The sequence below is a fragment of the Haemaphysalis longicornis genome, unplaced genomic scaffold, assembly GCF_048455015.1.
Source record: "Haemaphysalis longicornis isolate Haplotype H1 unplaced genomic scaffold, Haemaphysalis longicornis Haplotype H1 scaffold_3, whole genome shotgun sequence".
Lineage (NCBI taxonomy): Eukaryota > Metazoa > Arthropoda > Arachnida > Ixodida > Ixodidae > Haemaphysalis > Haemaphysalis longicornis.
Genome location: NW_027526335.1, coordinates 33,825,031 through 33,848,790, shown reverse-complemented (window position 1 = coordinate 33,848,790; position 23,760 = coordinate 33,825,031). Strand labels below are relative to the sequence as shown.

Sequence of the window (23,760 nt, the reverse complement as noted above, 5' to 3'; positions counted from 1 at the left end):
AAAGTCGCCAGGGTTTAAGACCACATTGACAGTATGCTGTGATGTTGTGACCAACATCCTAGCAGTGAGGATTGCCAACATCACCATTGAGATAGATGCTGCAGTGTTTTTTATTGTTTCATGTTCTCAAAATGGCATGGGCTTCAAGTACACAATTACAACTGCAGACAAAATAGCAGCGCTACGCAAGACTGCAGGCTACATAAAGGTGTATTTGGTCTATATGCATGCCTACTCACTGCTCTTATTTTCTTTTACCTGGAGCTAAAAGGCAACTTCCTATCGTTAATTCAAAAGCCAACTAACCACTGGTCCTGTGTAACTAATGTAACGTCCGGTATACCCCAGGGTGCAAGCCTATCACCACTACTTTTCTTAATACTCTTTCCTTAACACAATGACTTGCCATTACGATGAAACTGATACACGTTTTGAAGCTGATTACGTTTTGTACAAATTACTCGAACCACTAATGCTCATGCCAACCTGAAAACCGATCTAGACAACATGACACATGCTCTTGAACTTAGCAAAATGCAAATCAATCATACCATATCTCAGAATATCTACCACAACAACTGTGTTTCGATCAGCTCAGTCGTGTTAAATACCTTGGTGGGCACGTGACCTCATTGCTATCATGCGCAACCCGTATTTACCATTGTTTATTGTAGAGCCTCTCGCACACTCGGGTACTTGGCCGCAATCTCATATGCCAAATAAGGAAGGAGCCAGTTTGGTGGTGGGGATGAAGTTCTCCGGTCTGCCTGCCTGCCTGGCCCTGTGCAGGTTTCCCTCGGTGAGCTGGCGGCACCCGGGCACCAAGGCACTGCTGATCCGGGCCAGTGGCTTCCACGGCAAGGGCGTCATGGGCATGCTCAAGGGCCACCCGACCACCTCCAGTGGGTGCACCCCCCTCCTCCTCTCGCCCTTGCTTGTTGCGAACCGCTTCTTCGGTCAGTCTCCCTGTGGGGGTCGGCCTGCGGGGGGGTTATGGCTCGAGAATGCAGCATTTACTTCTGTACGGGGTGCACTCACCGAGCCATTTGGCACTTGCCTCGCTCAGTGCATGGATAGGCAGTCCTGCTTCTGCCAGGAATGTGCAGTTAGGTTTCATTCCCCCTCCTAGGTACCAGTGGTGTAGGAGCACAATGCAGAGACAACCAGGTGAGGCAGCCTGCCTCACCATGTTGAGATGGCTGCTCTGGTTTCTGTGCGTGATAGACAAACAATACGTTAGAAGTCACGATGAAGAAAGATGTAACATGTTAGTGAGACATGCTTATGACGTGATAACATGCCAATTCTCCCAACTGGTAACACTAAAATAACTTTTGGAACAATCGTCCTAACTGTGGTTGTTAGTAGTAAATTGAGTCAGACAATGTGATTAATGTAGAAGTGTGCTTAATTTAAGTGTGCCAAACTGCTTCTTTAGACATAAAACCATTGGGCATACCTTGTATGCATTTGAAACAATTTGCTCTAGGGTTGAACAAGTTGTTCAGTTCAATTCCTCTTTTTTTCCCCGTTTCTGGTTTCCTATACTGAAGCAATGTTCTGTTCAGTTGTTTTTCTCCTTTCTGTCTTTCTTTACTTTTATGTGTTCTCTGCTAGAACAATCTTCTCTCCACTCTCTTACTTGCTTCCACTTTCTGCCACTATCTTTGCTGCTGCTATTCCAGTTCTTATCCACCTGTGCTCTTTTTTTCCTTCCTCCTCGTCGATGCCTCACAATGGGGTAAGTATGTACAAGCATGCACGGACGGTGACCCCGCAAGCGGAGGCTGTTGTCTGCCGATGCTCACCCTGCCTCCTTGGCGGGGGCTTCGGTGCCAATGCAGGCACAGCCAGTGAGACGTCGTCCTCGATTGAGCAGGAGAAGCTGGTGGCGGCGCTGGTGCGGGCCAGCCCGCTGTCGCAGCCCTGCAGGGCATCCCCCGGAGTGCACGACTCCTCGCTCTCCATCAGCTCCCTGGTGCTCGAGGGCGCCCAGGACAACTTCCCCACCCTGACGCCGGAGACGGCGCGCCGCTCGCACAACCCCTTCCAGAAGGCCGTCAACAGCCTGCGCTCCTCGGGCGGCAAGGGCAGCAAGCGTGAGCGCCCGCCCTTTTCTCTCGCTCGCAAGTTCTGGAAGCAGCGGGGTGCTATTCGAGCTTCGCCTTTGTGGCTGCTTCTGACGACAGAGTGAATGACAAATTGCGGGGGAATGGACCGGACGGCTTAGCTAACGGTTTTGTGCAGATGTGCCAGGATCGGTGTTCTGATCTAGCATGTTTGCTTTGTTGACAAATGACTGTTTAACTGTGTTGAAAACACCCGCCACAATGGCTCAATGTCTGAGGCGTTGTGCTGCTGAGCCCAGGGATGCAGGTTCGATCCTGGCCATTCTCAGATGGTGACGAAAAGTGAAAATGCCCGTGTGTCGAGATTTCTGCGCACATTAAAGATCCTTAGACAGTCAGAATTAACCCAGAGCCCTCCACTATGGCGATTCTCGTAGCCCACGTGTAGCTTCAGCGTGTTCAACTCCACAGTCAATTAGTCAACTTTTTTGCAAATGTGTCTAGTGTGATCAAAGGGCATCTCACTTTGTAGCTAGAAAAATTCATAGTTGAAGTTGAGTTGTAGTAATGAGTTCAGCAACATTCGGAAGTGCGTTATATGCAGTCGACCAGTTCATGTCAGCAGCAGTTTGAGGGAGTTTTTCCTCTCCATGCCAAGAAACTGCCAATTCCTGAAAAATTATACAAGCAAGTACAGTGTAGACCGCTTATAACGTATGTCGCGGGAGCCGCAAAAATCCGCACTATAAGCGGTACCGCACTATAACCAAAACACGCGCGAATTCAACCACATCGCCACCTATCTCTCAAGTCAACCTATATTTATCATCACTCAAACGCACAGCACTTAAAAACGGAGGCACGGTCTATATTTCGTGTTATTTTTAACATCAGCCGCTGCTGCAGGGCAAAAGCGCAGTCTCACAAACGGCGAGCGCGGCTTTAACTTCCGTTGTGTTTGTTTTGAGACCATGGCTGCGTTTTTAGCATCTATGAACAGATGCCGCAAAACGTGATAAGAACGCCAGGGGGATTTTTTTTTTTTTACCCCACCTTGCGTTCACGATGCCGAAGGCGGCTGCTTATCAGCGCAGCGTACTGGTGGTGGAAATCTTCGGCTTCGCGCGGCTCGAATCTTCGGAAAGGGAAAGAGCGGTGGCTTATCAGCAACAACGTTCTAAAGCGTGAACCGCGTGGTAGATTTGGTATCGCGAAAACGTGCAGTGCACGCCAGCGCGGATACAACTGGCGTGGTGTGAGCGGCGCGGTAAAAGGCGGCAACATGGCGTCGGCACTGGCCGTGAAGCGGTGCAGGCAGTTCCAGTAAGTTCCAGTGACCGCTTCTAACCGTTCGCTGAAATGCCGCACGGGGCGCAAGCGAAGATGCTCATGCAAGAAAGGAGCTAATAATGTGGGCGAAAAGTGGAATATAAACTGCCATCCACGCTGCTTGTGAAAGCGCCCATCAAAAAATACCGCGGTGGTAAGCCTAAACATCTCTGGCGCGGCTAGCCGGCTCGGAGCGCGTCTCCCCATTGGTGCAAGTCGTCAGGCTCCTCCCACTGCCACGCGAGGCCACCGCGAGCGCGGAATCGTCGACACGAGCACGAAAAAAAAAAAAAAAAAAACGCGCTACGCTGATGTGCGCGATTCGTGCGCGAAAACGGGCCATGCGGTTCCCGATTAATAAAATCAACTTGCCGCGCGCGGATGGGGAGACTGTCGCTATCTTCCGAGATGCATCAAGCAAGGTGAGTTGTGGTTATCAGGTACGCACGAACTAAAGGGTGCCTATTTTTTTTCTTTGAGTGTCTACGTTAGAGGAGGGCAAGGGGTGCACGCTGCGTCAGATGGCCGATTTCACTTTTTTTTTTTTTTTGCTACCCTAAAACGATGCCACAGCTGCGCCGGTCGATCACCAGACCCGCCGAAAAACCGCACTATAAACGGTATTGTGCTTCGGCCAACCGCATCTTAAGCGGTATGCTTATGCATTGAGTTCTATGGGAGGCAAACCGGTGGTCGCAAAAACCCGCGTTATATCCGGTCCCGCACTATAAGCGGTTACGTTATAAATGGTCTACACTGTACACCGCAAATACTAACTGCAGGATGGGAGAGAAACTACCTCTACCTAACCAGCTTTGGTTGCTGTTACTGTTGTGGTTGACTTGGCGCATTTGTTCTTTCAGAAAATTGTGCCCAGTAAAATTTTGATCTCGAAATCCTTGCGTAATCGCAAAAATAGCAGTCTTCAAACTTCAATAGATTATAAGCTTAGTTGCATGTGCGGAAGTCCTTTTAGGGTAATGAAGTAACTTAGCGAGGTTTGATGCTATTTTAAAACTTGGTGTTAACCAAATTGTCATCTTTTTATGTTTTTGTTGTAGTAAAGCTGCCCAGGCCTCAAACATAAAATTACTGTGAATTTACTAGTAATGCTATACTTCTAAGTTGATTATAAATTCCATGACAACCTTGTGTTTCTTTGTTTTCTGTTGTATAGGGCATGTTAATATGAACTTTCAGCTTGTGTATTGCACCATGTGTATTCAGGCTCGCGTTAGTGCTGCAGCTAATAGTAGTATTGCTTTTATCCTCCGTCACGAAATCCTCTCCCACCCACACCTGTCTCCTCCCCTGCCCCCTCTCCGATCACCCTTCTTCCCTGTCATCCCCCAACCCTTTTTTGTTTGTTTGTTTGTTTTCTAGAGATAACCGATTCCTTCCAAATGTTCATGAACCTAAACCGAGGCCTGTTACCATCTCAGAGTGAGTTTAGTCTGTTTTGCAATTTGTTTTACCACTGATCAGTGTTGCAGTACAGTTGAACCTGGTTATAGCGAACCTCTGTGTTGTGAATTCCTGGATTTAACAAAGTTTTTCAATTCCCCATGGCCAGCACCATTGAAACCTATGCGTCTGCAACCGCTGTGTAACGAAGGCGTGGCGACACTTAATTAACCTTGATGTACCGAATTCGCTACGCGATGGAGCCATTGTTTTTTGCACTTTTTTTTTTAATTTGGCCGGAGAAATGCACCAATATTGTGAATTTCACCTGCACCGCTAACTACCGTGCATTTCCGCGTGCGAGTGAGGTGTCAGTTCAAGACTCTTGGGGTTCTAGGGCCTGCCTGTCAGCGGTAGTCGGGCGCCTACAGTACTGCCCGTGGTGTCAGTTTGCGGTGATGAGTTGTGCTGCCAGAAAACAAAAAGTGTTGTCTTTTCGAGACAAGCTCGCAATTTTAAATGCCATTTGCGCTGTCTAGAAGGAGCATCGCCACCCGGTAAAGTCAACAATTTTGAGTGCGAAAAAGAGCATCAAGTTTGCGAAAAGGCACCCTTGGAGCATAAGTTTTGTTCTTGGAACTCGTTAGGGCACAGAAAAGTGTCAAAAGGCACGAGTGATACTTAGGCAAGTTATATTTGTGAATGCGGGTGTGAGTGACCACGCTTCTTTGGAGCACTTTGATGTTTTGATGTGCCTAAAAGCTCGTGCGAAGCAGCAGGTGCAAATGGCGCGGTTTTTTACTGTGAAATATATCCTTACAGGGCGAGTTCGCCATCCCTGATGTCTAGCATTTTTATTTCGTTTCTGCTTCATTCGGAACCTGTGTGTAGAAAACCTGCATGTAACAAAAAATTGGGATTTTTGGTCAACTCTGTTATATCCAGGTTCAACTGTACTTCCTTTTCTCCTTGGTTTCCATAAGTTTTCCAAGGTGCTGAGTTTTTCAAATCATACCCATCCTGCTTATTTTAGCTAGCTCCTGTTGAGTCCTGCATATGAGAGCACTGGATGTTATAGTTAGTAGCTCTTGATTGATTGCAGTACTATCTGATACAGCATACTATTTGTCTTTTATCTCTGTGTTATGCACACTATAGAAGCAAAAAAAGAAAGTAAAACTTTGATGTACCGTATTTACCCGATTCTAACGCGCACTTCTTTTCCGGAAAAATAGGCTGAAAAATCGCATGCACGTTAGAATCAGATACGAAACCAAAACTGCCGAAACAGCGGAAATTTCGTCCCGCCCATGACCATCGCCATTTCAAGATGGCGCCAAGGCCTCTAGAAACGATTTTTCGGACGCCGGAAGCATAGGCGCCGTGGCTTTTCTATTAGCGTTCACACAAATCGTCAAATCGTTCCACTTGCGCACTTGATAACAGCAATGGCAGCAGCGGCTCTCACGCATTCAAAACAAGCGGTCGGCTGAAGCGTGCGCCTCGGGAGAAACTCGCGGGATGGGCGTTCGAGGCGTGGGCCACAATCCCATCAACCATGGTTGAACGTGCGTTCGGAAGTGTGGCATCGCAAATGCACTTGACGGCACCGAGGACGAGATGTTGTTGTCGGCGGAGAGCGACGAGGAGTGAGTTGAGTGAGATTACTTCGGGAAATAAATCGCCCATTTCTCTCGCTTTTTTTTTTTTTTTGCTCAAGTTCTGTGCGCGTTACAATCGGAGGTGCAATTTTTTTCGGTTTTTTAGTCAGGAAAATTGGGTGTGCGTTAGAATCGGGTAAGTATGATGCCTAGGTACGAAAAGAGTTCTTCATGCCAGTTTCAAAAGGGGGTGCATGCGATTCTGCATGCACCCTTCTTTGTTTTTACTGGCAGACATCGCTGATGAAAACATAAAAATTCAAGATTCATATCAAAGTTTTTGCAGACCTCTCCAACATCATAATACTCCTTTTAGCAATAAAAAACTGGCCCTTTAGGCCTTTGAAAGTTCCAAGCGTTTCAATAATACGCATGATAAATATTGCAGTGCATTGTCTGCTAGTTCAAATTCCTTTCAACAGCTAGACGGCAAGCCTATAAAATCCTATAAAAGGGGGGAGTTCGGAGGTCTCATATTGATGCATGGACAGAACGCTAGTTAGAACAAACTGTCAGCTGCATCACATTGAATACAATGAAAATGTGGTGCTGTTATTAAATGCTTGCAGGGGATATGTGCGCCTCCAGAGCCGGACAGCTTCATTAATACATATAGGAACAGATATGTCCCATACTTTAGTAGACTGCATTGCTGTGAATAATCTAAGCAAGTCCTCACAAACTTGTTAATGGAAACTTCTTGTTATCTGCTAGTGTGAAAGTTCACATTGGTGTCATTAATTTGGCCAAGGCCAGAACGGACCCTTCCTTTTGCCCCCACCAAAACAATTGGAATTTAACACCTAATAAAATGTGCCTGGTATTGATTGCTGTAGGAATTAACTCGCTGGGAACAGGCAAAATGACGTCCTTATTTTAGTTAGAGGAATATTTTTGAAGGTGTGATAGTGTATTGGTGACAATTTCAGGAGGGCAGAGTTGATATGACTTGGAGGGAGAGGCTGTAAATGCAAGTGCGTTTACTTTGAAGCTGCATACAGCAGATGCAGAAATGCAGCCCCGGCATAACCTAGATAATGTCATTTTTGCTGCACATTTCGTATTGCTGCTGGGCCTGCCATGTTTTTTTGGCTGTAATGCACAGAACTTTTCAGAGTGCAATATTCGAAGACTTACAGTTCAAGAGCCTAGGGGTAATGAGATAGAATAGTTTAAATTAGATTAGCTTGTTTTCTGATAGACATTTTGTTATGATCAGTGACTCTTTTGGGCACGAGGCATGAGGTGACCAAGGTTTGGGAGACTAGGGTATAATGTGATGTAATAGATTAGCATGAGGCACACGGCAACCTGGTGCAGTCACATCACCTGATGTGACATGTTATTAAAGAGGTGTCTGTATCCAGTAGCTCAGGCTCCCTCATTTACTGTGCTGAAAATTAAATCTATGCTCCTTTGTTTGCCATGCTGGGCACTAATCCAGTCCATGGCTGGGGACTGGATTAGTGCAGCATGGAAGCTTGCTTGTGTGCTTGCACCAAGCGTGTGTGTGCCCAACCGTTGCATCTCCTCTCCTGTCCTCGACTCCTGTGGCCTCGTAGAGTCTCGCTGGGGCAGCCTGAAGGACCGTCGCCACGGCTCGACAGGCAGCCTGGCACCCGAGTTTGCGCTGCGAGCATCGCGGGTGGCCGAGGGCGGTGCCCAGGAAGGCGTGCACACCTTGCACAGGGTGGCGCTCTACATCTTCGGCGAGAAGTCCCAGATCAAGGTGTGCTGACGTGTCGTACTCTTACAAGCTGGTTTCCCCTGACTAAGATTTCACATGCATGCTGTGCACTATGTCACTAATTTGCAAGATGACCTCTTATGGCAAATTAAAATTCCACACTGGTTGCTTAGGGGCAGGTTCTCATGCTCTAAGGTGACTGGCGGAATTCGCCATTGAAAAGGTGGACCTGCCAAGAACACGTGCTGACCATTCTAGATGTTTTTGTTGAGACGTTTGAAAGGCACCAGCTTGCACAAGAATTAAGCAGTGCGTCACATATAAAATCACATTTGCATCAGTCAGCTTGTGTGGCAGGGCCTGCGAAGAAACTTGTTCGAACTGCCACTGTAACAACTAACTCAGACTCGAGCCAGTTTGCACGGAACTGACATGAGCAGCTTTCAAACTCGCCAGGTTGTTTGCTTGATTTGAGCCGTGATTGTGTACGAAAAAAGCAGAGCAAAGAGAAATCCTTCTCTCCTATTATCGATGGGCCAAGATTTAATTCTAGTCACTTTACAGCCCTTATGGAGCTTTTCCGTCACTCGGGGAATGAAGTTCAAAGCCTACACCTCCCAATCGATGTGGCTGTCCCAGGGTATCAAGCCGGAGACGTACGCCAACTGCGACCTGATCCCCGTGGAGTACCCCGAGGTGCGGCAGGTGAAGGCCAGCTTCAAGAAGCTGCTGCGTGCCTGCTGCCCCAGCGCCCCGCCCGCCAGCCCCGAGCTCAGCTTCTACAAGATGGTCGAGGGCTCCGAGTGGCTCAACCAGGTCGGTGCTCCCTCTCCTCGGGCCCTCTTTATCCCGTGCAGTGCTGAGAGAGGAAGAGCGTGTTTGTGCTGTCATGCCGTTGGCAGCAAGTTTAGCTGCGGGCTGCAAAGTTTAAGGACACATTTAGCATTGCTATGCATGAAATTGTAGCTTAAAGATTTCTCTTTCAAACCCATAACAGCATTATTGTGAAAGGTGTAATTATTCAGAGTTTATTGGTCTAACGAAACAAAAAAATGCACAAAAAAGCATGCACAAAACACAAATAGGCGATTTTACTGAGCCTAAAAATTATTTGAGGAATTCTATAATATATGAAATGTTTCTACGTTCCTACGCTATGATTCAATATATACATCAACGCTGTACACCAAGTTCTGGATTTTTGCGGGCCCACCAACCTAACAACCATGACAGCTGTGTCACTCTGCAAAGCCACTTGAAAGTAAGTCGGTCTCTCTAAAAATATGCATCCAAGCATACCTACGTGCTTGTGTTCGGGCACAAAATCATTATCATTTCAGTCGTAAAAAGTAAGAAAAAAATCCAGCGTTCTTGAGAAGCAGCGCTAATCTGACACGAGTGCCAGGCTATCTTGAAGGAGATAACACGATACGGCGCAGTGAATTCGGCAAAATATCCGTGTCGCACGTTGTCCAGACCCTATGCATGAAAGTAATACCGCAGTCATCACATATTAGGCGCATTTTGCTTATAAATACAGCGTGAAGTCAAAAACGAACCTCCCCTGCCAGCACCTGTCAAAGTCTGAGGCTGTTGAATGGAAGAATTTTCATCAGAGCTAAAATCTGAAGAATCCACATCGTTGCTGGAGTCATAACTGCTGCTGGGGTAAAGAAAATCAGCTGCAGCAGTGGCCAAAAGTCCCTGAAACCGCTGTCCGCCTTTGCAGAGTGCGCAGTGAACCAGGACGCCATTTTCGCCCAACTTCGCCCAACTACCTTGGGTTCCAATTTCACTCGTGACGCCGTCTACCCACGCGAAATGTAGAGAAACGGCGGCAAAACTGAAAGACTGGTCTTCATTGAACACGCCAGATGGCATCAGTTGTCTGAATAGCACCGTTTTTAGTTTTTGCGGGAGGTTTGAAAATCATCGTTCACCCATGAACGATGGCCTATGGCACAGTTTCGAAAGAGTTAATAGTTTCAGACTTCTGCTTAGCTTAAAACAGTCCTGAAAACTGAAGGGGCCATATGAAACAAAGTGAAGTTCTATGCCAGACCACTGAAAAGCAGTCAGGTGGGGGGGACCTTGGCGAAAAAAAAAAATTGATTTGGTTGATTGGTTATGAGGTTTTACGCACCGATCCTACTCAGGCGATGAGGCACGCCATAGTGGATGGCTCCGGATTAATCTTGACCACCTGGAGATCTTTAATGTGCACCGAAATCTCGAACACATGGGCGTTTTCGCTTTTCGCTTCCATCAGAAAAGCGGCCGCCGTGGCCGGCAATCGAACCCGTGTTCTTGGGCTCAGCAGCACAACGCCTTAGCCACTGAGCCACGGCGGTGGGCGACAAAAAAAAAAAAAAAAAAAAAGCCATAGATGTGAATTTGGGAATTTGGCTGGTCACACACCAGAAGTGGACACGGTGGGTGCCTGTCTAAAGAAAACCCAGAAGAATGTGGAATTCATAAAAGATGTTAGCTGACAATGGGGCAGTTACTTTGTTGTCCCTCAAGCTCATTCCTTGTCTTGTTTCCCATCATTATCATCATCATCATCTAAGTCTCTGGTAAGGCAAGCGGCTTTAGGGGAAGTAAGGAGTGCTGACGCAGTAAGAAAGGGTTGCTCAAAGACCTTGGCTCAATCACTGCCTGGAGAGGAGGCATGCTCTGATGCAAACCCAAACAGAACTGCAAGCTGTGCAGGAGGGATGTGCGGGGTGCACGGTGGGTACACTTACTTGGTTTCGGAGGAAGCTCGGCCGAATGCCACCTGAGCTCGGAGGCGGCTGACTCTCTCCTCCCCCTCCCTCCTCCAGCTGCAGTGCATCCTGCAGCTGTCTGGTGCAGCCGTGGACCTGATCGACGTCCAAGGCTCCTCTGTGATGCTCTGCTTAGAGGACGGCTGGGACTTCACCTGCCAGGTAATGGGCAGACGCTGCCTTATGCTTCAGTCATGGAATGTGTTTTTTGTTTTCCCCTCTCTTCTGCCTGTTGCTACTGGTTGAGACATTGCCGATATTTTCTCTGCTTCCCCCTTTTCCGGTTCCACACCCCCTGGTGCACGCCAGGTGATGTCTGTGGCTCAGCTGTGCTTGGACCCTTACTACCGCACATACGAGGGCTTCCGGGTGCTCATTGAGAAGGAGTGGCTGGCATTTGGCCACCGGTTCTCGTACCGGGGAAACCAGACAGCTGCCTCGGCTGCCAGCGGCTTTGCACCCATCTTCCTCCAGTTCCTCGACGTTGTGCACCAGGTAGGCAGCAGGGGACGCCGTAGCTGAGGGATACTAGTTCGCGCACTCGATTCATTGCGGCCATAGTCATGTTCCCATGCTGGTCATGGTATGTTAACACTGAAAAAAATCGGGCATATATCACGACCGCACTTGGCTATGGTCCTTATTATAAACCTTATCACCAACCTTATCATGTGTTGGCCAATCGAGATGTTTTGCCTCATTTGTTTCAATTTCTTTTGTCCATGTTCTGTAATTGTCCTTACACTCTTCTCTCCCTTATCTTGGTATTTGTTCTCTTTGAATCATTTTGTCGCCCCTTTTCTGTCTTCAGGGGGCTAACAAGGCACTTCTCTGATGAACCTTGACGCCTCTCGTGTTTTGTGTTTTCCTTCATTAGAGTACAGAGTTCATAGTGCAGAGGCACGATAATTTCTTTAGCTGGCTTGCGAGCCAGCTCGTGCGGATGCATCATGCACATGAAAGACACCAGGTGGACCATCCATTTAACTCTTTCGCTACCGCAGAAAATTGACCAATTTTGGGGGGTCCAAGAAAACATTTTTTTTTCTGCTAAAAAATTATTTAGGCACTAATTTCAGGAGTACAAAATGCAGATTATTTAACGGCCTTTCCAATAACACCAGTTTTTTAAAGGTTTTCATATATCATAGTTGTGAAAAAAAATATCAAAACCAAAAGTTTTGTCAAGTTGTCGAAAAAAATGATAAGAAAGGAGTTGTGTATATCAAACCACCGGTAGTAGAAAAAAATTAGAATATACATTTTGCAGGGAAACATTTCAAAAACACACCCTAAAAAAAATGTCGACTTGCACGGAACAGTTTTTCAGATATAAAAAAAAAATGTTAGCACGCACGGTGCTCGTGTCATGCGGTGAAGCCCAACCTCTAATTCAAACTGTGCAATTTTGGGTGGTTCCTTGGAATAAATCTGGCGGTTTGACGTTATCAGAGGCACCAATTTGCCCCCACATAACGTAAAAACATCATGTCAATGGCTGACTTTGCATTTACAGCGAGCACAATATTTGGGACAAGCACGCGATGCAGAAAAAAACATGCATGAAGTTGAAAACGGAACGCCGTGGCTGATGTTTGTTGTCGTTCACGGTCAGTTATCTCTCAAAACATAAAGCTGAGCTTTATTATCATCTTCTTACTCGCAATTGTAGCCTTGCTCGCAAAAATGAGGTACGACGAGCTAGAATCGTCCCCTGCGATCTTTGGCCGAGTAGCAGTCGCGCGCTAAAAAAGATCAGCACAACGAGCCTCCTCTATTGCAGCGCCACCTAACATTTTTCAAATGAAACAGTACAAAAACTTATCAGAGACTCCGTCCGAATAGACAGTTCAACTAAGCAGCAACATTAGACACCCGGATATACCCTCGCATGAAAACGAAACTGGAAGGCGAACAGCTGGCAGTGTAAGGCCGGTTTGAAGCGCTGTCCTCGGCGGAACAGATATCTGGCGACTGGGTGTGACCTTTTGACTTGCATCTGAAGTTCTTATCGCAGAAATCGGGTTAGGGTGGGGGGAAATGAGGAGCGGTGTGCTTTGTTTGAGGATCAGTCGCGGACGCTTCAGGCGCCATGGCAGTTAGCCTTGAAGTTGGGTAACTGCGTAGTTGCGCTAAATATGAATTTCGCGATGCAGAAACGAAACCGAAACTGTTGTAAACTGTTTGGGAATGGTCCTGGGGTAAGTAGAACTACCAGAGTACTTAGGACAACTTGCGCAAAGGCAATAAAACTGCCTAAAATCATAAAGTAGCTTTGCAACCAGGCACCGCTTGACATTTTCAGCCGATTTCTGGGATTATTACTGTCAGAGCGTGAACCTGACGATTGAAAATCGTTTGCTAGTTCCCCATTCACGCCCTGATAGCAAAAAAACAAGCGCTGGTGCAGAGTAATTACGAGTTGCACGCATTCTTCGTTGGTAGCCTTGAGGCGCGATGACCACGCCCCTTTTCCACAACCAGGTGATTCAAAAGCGTGTCAAAAATCACGTTTCCGTTGCAAAAATGAAAACAAAACTGATTTTGAAAGGCCATTTTCTGATCTAACTCCGAACAGCTTTACTTGTTCGAGAAACGCCTGGAACGCTATGAAAAGGCGCTCCCAAAAGTATCGATCAAATTGATCGATTTTGATAGGCGCGGTAGCGAAAGAGTTAACACTTCCCTTTTCGCGCCTATTTAGAGGAGCCATGAAGACAAAATACAAGTTTGTTTTATTTGAGAGATTTTCTGTTCTATAGTGCCCCCCGCGCTTGTCCGGAAGCAAAAGATGCTTTATTCACTGCAAAATTAATCAATGTAAGTTAAAATTTTGATTCTCACGCCAAAACGTGTGTTTAAACGACGTTTGCAATGACATCATCAGAGCAGGTCTTTCTGCTAAACTTGGTGTGGAGCGGCACGGCCGGATTTGACTCTCCAACTGCAGAGTCGTGTCCGTTCATGGTAGCGGAGACTTGCTTACTGTTAGTCAACCTAGATGGCGCCACCACACCACGGCAAGTCGTTTTCCGCCTTTGGTTTGTTTGTTAACGTATTTAAACCTGGCTTGTTTTGTTCATGGAGACAATAATCGTTTCGTGAAACATGGTGCTCGCTCAACAGATACGGTCACGTTAGACATCGTCACTGGCATCAATCGGCCAGTGTCGTCTGACACAACCCCAAAGCCCCGCAGTGCTGTGCATCTATACGAAGCATACCAACAGCAGTATGCATTGGTGCTGGTATGTTTACATGTGCTTTCGTAACTTCTACTGTTTGTCCCACCATTCTTACTGATATGAAAAGAATATGCCTTAAATTTAAGCGCAAATAGCTCGTTAGGCAAGCTTTTAAGTTGCGTTTAATTTGCGTTTGCTTTTTCCGGCCTTCGCCAATCAGCTGGCTGGTATGACATCATTGGTTCTGTTGCTCGAAATGAGCTAGTGGGTTGCATGACCATTCCCTTTTTTCCTAATTGTACAGCTTATCTGAGCGAAGTTTACGTTATAAGTGGTGTCAGCTTTATTCTAACGAAGCAATCTTTTGAATGAACCAAACTTGCATTTTGTCTTCATGGCTCCTTTATTAAATCAATAGTATACTGAGCACGAGGTCGCGGGTTCGATTCCCGGCCGCGGCGGCCGCTTTTCTGATGGAGGCGAAAAGCAAAAACGCCCGTGTGTACTAGATTTCGGCGCACATTAAAGATCCCCAGGTGGTCAAAATTAATCCGGAGCCCTCCACTACGGCGCGCCTCATCGCCTGCGTTGCGTCGGCGCGTTAAACCCTACAATCAATCAAATCAATAGTATACTATCGACGCTTTCAAGTTCAAACTTTGATGTTTTCCCATTCGAATTTGGCGCTTTCCAGGTGTGCTCTGAGAGCTGGCTCCATCCACTGAGTAGTAGAGGCACTTACATTCTTTCTCATTTTGTTTTTCTGCAGGCGGCGCTTTTTTAAAGCACTGTTGTTATCATGTGACAGGTGCTCGGATGATATGGAGATGGTTTTGACAGCGAATGCCATGGTGCTGCTGGAATGCCACATTTTTAGCGATTTGGAGAATTCTACGTGCGACTTTTTGGATGACATTAGCAGCGCTGACTCAGAGTACAACTCTTCATCATCTGATTTCAGCACAAAAAGCAGCAGTGCACCAAGCTGGCTCAGAACCTGGTTCCCCTGTTCAACACAAGTCCCAGAAAATGCAAAAGTATCGAAACCGTGAACCATACTACAAATAAAAGAGGTTGGAGCAGCAAAACCAATGTTTTCTGCGATGCTTGTTTTGCCAACCTATGTTTTAAGGTACTCCTTTGCGCAGTGGCATGAGACCTACTAGTGGTAATGGTTTTTTTTTGTAAGTCAAGAAATTTTAGTTAGGCGTTCAGTATTTGCACTGATAGTGTGTGTACAAAATATATATCATGCATTTTTTTGTGCATTTCTTGCGTGGAGCAAGACCGACGTTTTTGCTTTTTTTGTGTGTTTGTCCCATAAGTTTTCCATACAACTTTCTTTTTTCTTTTTCCAAATAAAAATTCTTGTGTAGAAGAATTGCCACTGCAAAGGAAATTTACTCTTTAATTCGATGCCATACACTTATATGTTACATATTTTTTGTGGCCACGAAATAATTGCTTGCTGGACTACCCAAAATCACTGCTTTTTCCCGTGGGCAGGAAAGTTAACGAAGTGCGTGCGAGTAGATTGGAAACACAATAGGCATCAGCCAAGGACTCGACAGAGAGATGAACTGCAGAAATTTAGGGATACATGGTGGACTCCGCTAGTGCTCAATAGACGTGGCTGGAGATCTTTGGGTGAGGCCTTTGTCCCGCCGTGGATACAACCATGCCAATGATGATGATACTTTCCATGGGGCACTAAAACATCTGCCTAGCGCAGATTGTCTGCTGATAAGTGCTGTCCTAATTGTGTGGAATTTTGCAGAGCGGAGCACTAGAGGAGGGAAAATAGCAAAGGCGACGCATGCACCTTGTTACCGCCGCACTGAGCCTGTCCTTCCCGGGTTTTCTTTTTCGCAGCTTCTGCGGCAGTTCCCCATGTCGTTTGAGTTCAACGACCTGTTCCTGCGGTTCCTGGCGTACCACCACGTGTCGTGCCGCTTCCGCACCTTCCTACTCGACTCGGAGCTCGAACGTGTGGAGCTTGGTTGGACGCCCTCGCCCAGTGGGGCTAGCAGCCTGCATCGCAGCGGCCGGAACGTGGCTGCGGCCTTGGCTTCGGCCGAGAGCGGCTCAGACGAAGAATCCGCTGCCGCAGCCGCGTCGTCGTCTGCGCGCGCCTCTGCGGCTCCGTCCTTCTGGGAGTACGCTGACCGCCTGTGGTGCAAGTCGTCAGCCTTCTACAACTTCTGGTACGCGGCCAACCTGGAGGATGAGGTGAGGATGGCTCTTGGGCTTGCTGTTTCTTCCTTTTTTCTTTTCCCCTTTGCACACAGCAACAAAAAAAGAGCTTAACATGGCACTGGGGGGCTGAAATCAGGTTTTGCATTTGCCATAATGCAAGCAGCTGGCTTGTATAAAATAAAAACTGAAAAAGGAGAAGGATGAAAATTAAGATGAAGTTCACACTGGCAATACTGCCCACATTGCTAGCGTCAACAGACTGGCACAGGTTAATGCAGCAGTGGAAACGCTGTACCAGCCGTCAAATGATGAGAAGACAGAGTAGTACGGGATTTGTGGCATTTTAATTCACACACGACCATCTTGATTTGCACTACAACGCAGTTTCGGTTTTTGAGGTGGGTTTTAAAAATCACCGCCTATCTTACAAAATACAAGTCAGTCAAAAGTGCAGATGTACTTCTCCAGCAACCTGGCAGATGGCACCAGGGGTTTTAAAATGCCTGGTGCAAATCTGCATTTGAATGTGAATGTATAAAAGGTTTCTGAAGGCATGGCATGGACAAAGTTGAAGGGGCCATGAAGACAAAATACAGGTTCAATTCATGCAGAAAAATGCATTTACCCAATAACAACGATGCTGATTTTAATGCAAACTTCAAGCAACTATGCAAGGTGTTGAGGACAACAAATGAAGCAGTGGCGACACACCAGGCACCTTCTCGCTGGGTCCTTGTGACGTTGCAGGGACTTGCTCGAGCAATTGGTGGCTGCCAACCAAAGCCACCCCCAGGAAACATGGCTATGATTGCGGAAGCAAACCTTGGCCATTGTGGTACGCACTACGTCTAACCAGTGGGCTGACCAAGGCTGCTGCAGGAAGGCGCCTGCCTTTCACCGATGTGGGGCTTTTTTGACATCCCCGTTCCGTTCTTCCGATCCCTCGTTTGTGCACGCTGAGCTAGACTGCAAGGAGTCCCCCGTGAAAGGGTTCAGTGAGAGAGGAGTGGAAGTAGCTGTGCGAGTGAGTGCATATGCTCCACCTCCTCTTCCTTGCGCCTGGGCCGCGTGCAGGTTCTGCGGCCCTACTCGCAGCTGTCGAACCTGGAGGTGTGGGAGTACTACCTGGAGGAGACCCTGTGCCACGGCCCCATCTACGACCCCGAGCTGGTGGCCCTCGAGCGGGGGCCCAAGGGCGGGGAGCCCCCCCACGCCATGCCCACACCCCTGCTCTCCAGGCCGCCAGGGGCAGGGGCCGCCTCCTCCGCCTCGTCGGGCGTGACGCGCCGCACGCTGCACCCGTGCTACGACGACGTGCCCGACGCCCAGCCAGACGTCTTCACCCAGCTGCTCGAGGTGAGTCATAGTCAGGGGCGGGAAATTCCACTCTTCTTTGAGTGTCGTCGAAGGTGAAACGAGGCTTGCTTCTGGCGGGCATTACCTACAGGGGCACGCTGTTCTCCCCACCGCGGCAGCGTAGAGTGCTCTGTTCAGTGCTGGGCTTGGTGGGGCTAGTTTGTTCCAACTTTGACGGGGATCTTCTTTTGACAGTTTCACCTTGCCTGCCGCTCTTCGAGTGTTCTCCATTTGCATTGTGCTGGGCTCCCAAGGTGTGTCGTGCACCCTCTCTCTTGTCCCTCAGGCCATGCACGACCAGGAGGCCGTCTTGGGCCACCTGCCCCAGAAGTGGAACGTGCTGTGGAACAAGCTGGACGTCCCCGTGGTGGATACTCTGGTGGTGAGCATCTGCGGCCTTCGTTCTTTGACGCCTCGATGGCCAGTTGACCTTCACACAGGGAGCAGCGGGTTAAAGCAAGTTGCAGTGCTAGTGGTTCGACTAGCATTCAATTTTTTCACCAATTGGCGGCAAAAAGAACAGCAGTGCTCACTAATAGTGCCGCACCTTTGTAGCTTAACATTAAGAACAGTGCAAACAGCTTCATTGTTCTCTTGCAGTTTTTAAACCTGGTCTTGGTCTGAGCAGCACATGGTGGGATTACGACGCAAGATAAGAGCGGATTGTAATTGCCAAGTTTATCCGTGCCAATTGCCAAGTAATTGCCAAGTTGATCCGTGTAATTTAGTAGGATGAATTTTGCATTGTAATAGGAAACATTTCTTTTCATTTACGTATTCTAAACACAGGTGACCTTTTTTTCTCTCCTTCCAACACCCCCCCCCCTTCAAAGTAGTTCCTCCTGCATTAACTGGTTGGCTTGTATTTCAAGGTACAATGTGTGTAATGACTGTAAATTGTGAAAAACTTTAGTGATGCATTCATTCATTTTACTAGCAGCGTTCATTGTAAAAGTTAAAGACTTTAAACTTCATTGCCTTACAGGAAGTGAGGTATTACATGAACTTCAGCTAAAGAACTCCGTCACTATCCCCTTGATTCCCCCCCTCTTTTTTTATCTGACAGGCATTTAAAGACCCACTCACAGGCAAGTGTTGTGCCAGGTTAATTTAGGCCAGTGTAGTGTTAGTCATGGGGTAGTTGCTGTACTGCTATTGTACAAGCACCTCGCAGAAAAGCTTCAACAATGATGGTGGGCTCTCTTTCTCTGTCTTTTTTTTTTTTTCTTTTTTTGCATGCCTGAAAAGGCCACGAAGACAAAATACAACCTTGTTTTATTTGAAAGGACTCTGCTTCAGTGCCTCACTCAGTCACATTCCAGCAACTAAGGTTTTTTTTTAACCGGAAGAATGAAAGAAGTACGGAGCAACTTCCAAATTTCATGCTACAATGACGTGTTATGAAAGAATTGACGTCATATGGGCCACGTGAAAAACAATTTTCGGTGTGTTGACTGCACATTAGCGATCGAACGGAACTAGAGGCCCCACTGCAATCGCCCAGTCAGGCTTTTGGCGGTGGTTTACTTCGCCAGCCACCAATTGCACAAACAGGATTATGTGACATCATAGAAAAGTTGCCGGAAAGTGGGTAGGGAATCGGCACTGCTTCGCATGTCTTCTTTATTATCTCCATCAATATTTCGAAGTTTGTGATAAAATTGGTATCATTCTGTATTGAGAGAAATCAGTTTTTCTAAGGAACCAAACTTGTATTTTGTTTTCGTGGCCACTTTAAAGACTCAGCTGAAGTCAGTTAGCACTGCAGGGCTAGCTCGAAGCTTTAGGTTGCATTTAACTTGCTCCCAGATTCGGTCTGGCTTGCGTGTATACTGTGCCATGGGGAAAAAAACAAGCCTTGTGGGACACCTTTGCGTGTAATGTGTGGCCTTTAGACCCGCACCATACTACCAAGGAAATAGTGCACGAAGATGTAGATTTTCACCCGGCAGTGCGTGACGAGCATGTTCTCAAGGAAAACACTTCATTGGGAGTGTGGCCGCTGTTTTTCGAGAATGCCGTTGGGCTGAAAACAGTGGATGGAAGTTTTACTGCATATTTTACTGATATGCCCACCGTGATGATATGACACCGCTATCGCCCACTGAACTGCCCTCGTAATTAGGTATGTTCCTTTTTTGGGACAACTTGTTTCTCCTTCACTGCCTGTTGACCCTAGTCCCAATTTGAGCGCCTGCCCATTTTGGACTTTCTGGAGAAGCGGTACCCAGCGAGAGTGGCCCGGTTCACCCTCCTGCTGACTGATCCTGTTCTGTTGCAGCGCCAGCCATCATTCACCACGGAGTTTGTGCGTGCGCACGGGCGGGCGCTGCACAAGCGTTCCACCATTGAATTCCTGGTGCGGGGCAAGATGGCCGGGGGTGCACTGGAGGCGTCTGGGGGCACCCCTGGGGCCGCACCAACGGTGCCCCCGCAGGCATACCCGCACCGCTTCGATCGCTGCAGTTACTCGACGCCCACCTACTGTGACCTCTGTTCTAGCATCCTGTGGGGACTTGTCAAAACGGGTACGCAAGCCACAACCCGCTCCACTTTTGTTCGGTCTCATTTTCTGTTACGGGAAGCATGTGTACTAATTAAAGAAAGCTATTAAAAAAGCATGCCGTCAAGGTAGAGTGCCTATTGCTGTTCCTGCATAAAGTAGCTGCCGTTTTTTTATTATTATTCTTGTAGTTGACAAGCTTTCATTCGCATGCTTTCTAGATTAGCATGCTGATTTAGGTAGGCTTTCATTCTAGCAGCAGTGGAAGCTGGCCATCCAAATAGTAACTTGCTTCACCACAGTTGTAAGTTCCCATCTCGTGTGTGTTGCACCCATATCCTTCGGTCTTTGCTAGGTAAGTTCAGTGTATACTGTAGGTCACTGTACACTGGTGGTGCGCAATATTGGAGAGCCGTAGCAGTCCTCTCGCACAGCTGTGTACACCATGCCCCTTCAATGGCTCTGCCGGCTGGTAGTTCTTCTGTTTTGTTTTGTTTCCTCATGCTGCCGGTTTCTTGCAGTGAATGTAAAGTTTTCCAAGCACCATATGAAAATCATCTCTTCTTCGTACTTTCTGTGTGTGCTTCTATTAAAGATAGGGCCAAATTGGTTTTGAAGGCAGATCCCGTGTTGATATTGTTGAAAGCACCTTGTCTGGGAACTTTGGTTTGCATAAAGATAGGAGCCACGATGCTTCAGTAGAAGGTGTGGTCTGGAGCTTTGGGGTTTGCTACAGAGAAATGTCTTGGTAATGTGGCAGTGCTCATCAGAGCACTTGCACCCTCTTGTTGCAAATCTGCTTCTGTGTAGCCCCAGAAGTGATCCAAAATTAATTTTTTTACTCCTAAGCTTGGTCCAAGCCTTAATTGTGAACACAGTGACCCCTGGAGCCCGTTCTTCAAATATACTGGGCTCCTGTCGGCCGTTCTGTCTCGATTCCTCCCGCGCTTCTGTTCCCCTGAACCATTCCCACTGTGCCCGCCTGCTGTCGTGCAGGGATGCACTGTGTGGACTGTGGCTACAACTGCCACGAGCGGTGCCTGCCTTCAGTGCCCAAGAACTGCACCAAGTACAAGAGTGTGGTGCCCGACCCCGGCTCTGCCGCCCTGGCCAAGGGACCGAACCCAGAGAGTGCTTCCATCAGCTCCGGTGGGTCGCGCCGCTTTATCGCATCTGCTAGCCTCAAGCTTGCAGCACGTGGTCTGTTTTTGTGGCTCATTTCTGGGGTATCACCTGTGTGCTGCTCACCGAGCCGTTGTGTGGGAACTTGTGATGAGAATGTGCCTTTCACTGCACAGACAAGACTTTCGAAAGGCTTAGTTGGGTTTTTAATTTTTGTTGCGGGCATGCTGGTAAACCACTGTGCAAAAATATCCTTGCCAACTATTTCACAATTTCTCAAGGTTGTATTGTCCTGCGTGCATTACTCATTCAGTTGCTTGGGTGTTTGCTTTGCAGGACTGTACAAGCGTTATGCACGTAAGCCTCCCACACCACCGGGAAACGGTAGAGGGTTTTTCTTCTGAGATTATTTTAGGGCTGTGCTATGGGGGACCAGATGTCACTAGTCTTGTTTTGCTTTGTTACAATGTTCAGTACAAGCGAAGAAACATTGTTGCATCAAAAAGTTGTTGAGCAAAATTTATTGCAGGGGCTACTATTACCGTATTTACTCGCATAATCCTCGCACTTTTTTTTCGGAAAAGTCAGTGCAAAGTTAGGGGTGCGAGAGTTATGCGGAGAAAAAAAAATCATCTGGTGCACAGTGTTGCCAATTTGCCTTATGCCAGTCCCGCTAAATGTAGCGGTCGTTTTTTGTATAGGTAAGCTCAGTGTTGACAACAGCAGCTATTTCTTTTTATTTTATTATTTACAACGTAAACAGTCTCCCGTCGATCAGCGATCATGAAATTGCCGCCTTTGCTTTCTGGCACGCGCCCTATCTCGTCGTCGTATGTGCGTGCCCTACTCCAGTAACACACATTGAAGTCGGTGACGCCGAAGTGCCTGCCTGCGGCACGGTTGCCGTGTTCGATCGCGTACTCTTTCGCTTTCAATTTGAAAGCGGCAGTGTAGCTGGCGTTCCTCCCCATGGCGAAGTGGCACCAAGCACAAAACAATTAGATCAAAAAGTTCTCAAAACGGCAGCGAGCTATCCACCACTGACGCGAGTGACTCAATGACTGCTGCCGCTCAACGGCGGGACCACGACGGCGACACGACGACACAACAGCGGGCTGCGCGAACACCGTCTAGTTGCACGCACGCGAAACATGCGCGAAACCGGCTCAAGTACAGTGCGAGTAGCGTGTTAGGGCGCCTGTTAGGGAGTAGCCATGCAGGTTGTTAGGGCGCCTGGATGGCCTTGGATACACAGCGCTCTCCGCCGAACGGAGGCGCGGCGGGGGAGGGCGCGCGTTGAAGAGCGCGTGCACCATGCGGGTTTCGCAAGCAGGCAACTTTCGCCGTTGCAAAGTTGGGGGTGCGAGGATTATGCGAGGAACCAAAAAATTCGTTTTGGTGGTTCACATTAGGGGTGCGAGGATTACGCGAGTGCGAGGATTACGCGAGTAAATACGGTATTTATTTTTTACATGATATCATTTTTTTTTTTTACTTCGCCCAGTTTTTGTGGCATGTCTGCGGCATAAAAAAACGTTCTGCTGGCAATCTGCCATAGCTGAGGTGGTGCATAGAGCAGCGACAAAAACAGCTGTGGCATAGAGCCAGCTGTGTTGTCTGTTTTGTTGTTTTTTGTCATCCTTGAAGCTCATCATCTAGTGGTCAGCAGTGGTGAAGGGTGGTGGGGTGATTTCTCTTTCAACTACAGGCATGCTATCCCCCCTCCTCCTACATCTTTGTAGTAGCCACAACTATGAGTATCATCTTTTGCCTTCCCTTCTCCAAGGGGCCACTCTGGGTTTGCCCATAGTTAAGCTTAGTGGCACTTTCTCTTTCCATGCGCCAACTTTACTGGCTGATTGTGTCCACCCCAGGCATGCACACCAGCAGCCAGTATTACGACCAGTTCTCGTCCAACTGCCCCGAGAACCGGACCCACGAGGGCTACCTCTACAAGCGGGGTGCCCTGCTCAAAGGATGGAAGCAGCGCTGGTTCGTGCTCGACTCCACCAAACACCAGGTATGCCAGGTCGCCTCTGTGAGCGCACTGCGAGAGAACAAGATGCGGCTGCTTAGTAAGGGCTAACCTCTGCCGCAAAATGCGTCGGGACGAGCTAGCTGGAGGAACAGATTGAGCCAGCATCCGTCCTTCTGAAAGTCCGCGAAGCCATCGCCTTAGTTCTGTCATCTTGCTTCTTGACCTCTTTCAGTTGCGCTACTACGATGCGGTGGAAGACTCCCATTGCAAGGGCCTGATTGACCTGTCCGAGGTGATCTCCGTGAGCCCTTCCCTGCTCATCCAGGGGGCGCCCAAGAGAGCCGACGAGAAGGCCTTCTTCGATGTGAGTGGCCCGCCCTCTGCTCAGCCTTTCGGGGAAATTCGGGTGACTTGCTATCAGAAAATGTCAGACAAGAAAAACAGTGTTCGTGGCACCCACTTGAATCTCCTTCGTGTGCCTGACGTATTGCAGCAGCAGCTT

The 23,760-nt window shown here is 47.9% G+C and overlaps 1 protein-coding gene across 3 annotated transcripts in view; it reads left to right on the top strand.

Annotated features, from left to right (window-relative positions):
- Sbf (SET domain binding factor) overlaps window positions 1-23,760 on the top strand; it is a 94,815-nt gene that overhangs the window by 68,786 nt on the left and 2,269 nt on the right. For 2 of the 3 annotated variants that reach the window (XM_077702807.1, XM_077702805.1), the window contains 14 exons: window positions 790-902; window positions 1,845-2,099; window positions 4,782-4,841; window positions 8,026-8,192; window positions 8,790-8,966; window positions 10,976-11,080; window positions 11,228-11,413; window positions 15,976-16,332; window positions 17,374-17,655; window positions 17,942-18,037; window positions 19,937-20,183; window positions 21,155-21,307; window positions 23,155-23,300; window positions 23,491-23,622. In XM_077702807.1, the coding sequence (XP_077558933.1) occupies window positions 790-902; window positions 1,845-2,099; window positions 4,782-4,841; window positions 8,026-8,192; window positions 8,790-8,966; window positions 10,976-11,080; window positions 11,228-11,413; window positions 15,976-16,332; window positions 17,374-17,655; window positions 17,942-18,037; window positions 19,937-20,183; window positions 21,155-21,307; window positions 23,155-23,300; window positions 23,491-23,622 (2,476 nt within the window). The remainder of the gene's footprint in view (window positions 1-789; window positions 903-1,844; window positions 2,100-4,781; window positions 4,842-8,025; window positions 8,193-8,789; window positions 8,967-10,975; window positions 11,081-11,227; window positions 11,414-15,975; window positions 16,333-17,373; window positions 17,656-17,941; window positions 18,038-19,936; window positions 20,184-21,154; window positions 21,308-23,154; window positions 23,301-23,490; window positions 23,623-23,760) is intronic. The other variant, XM_077702806.1, reaches the window with a different exon arrangement.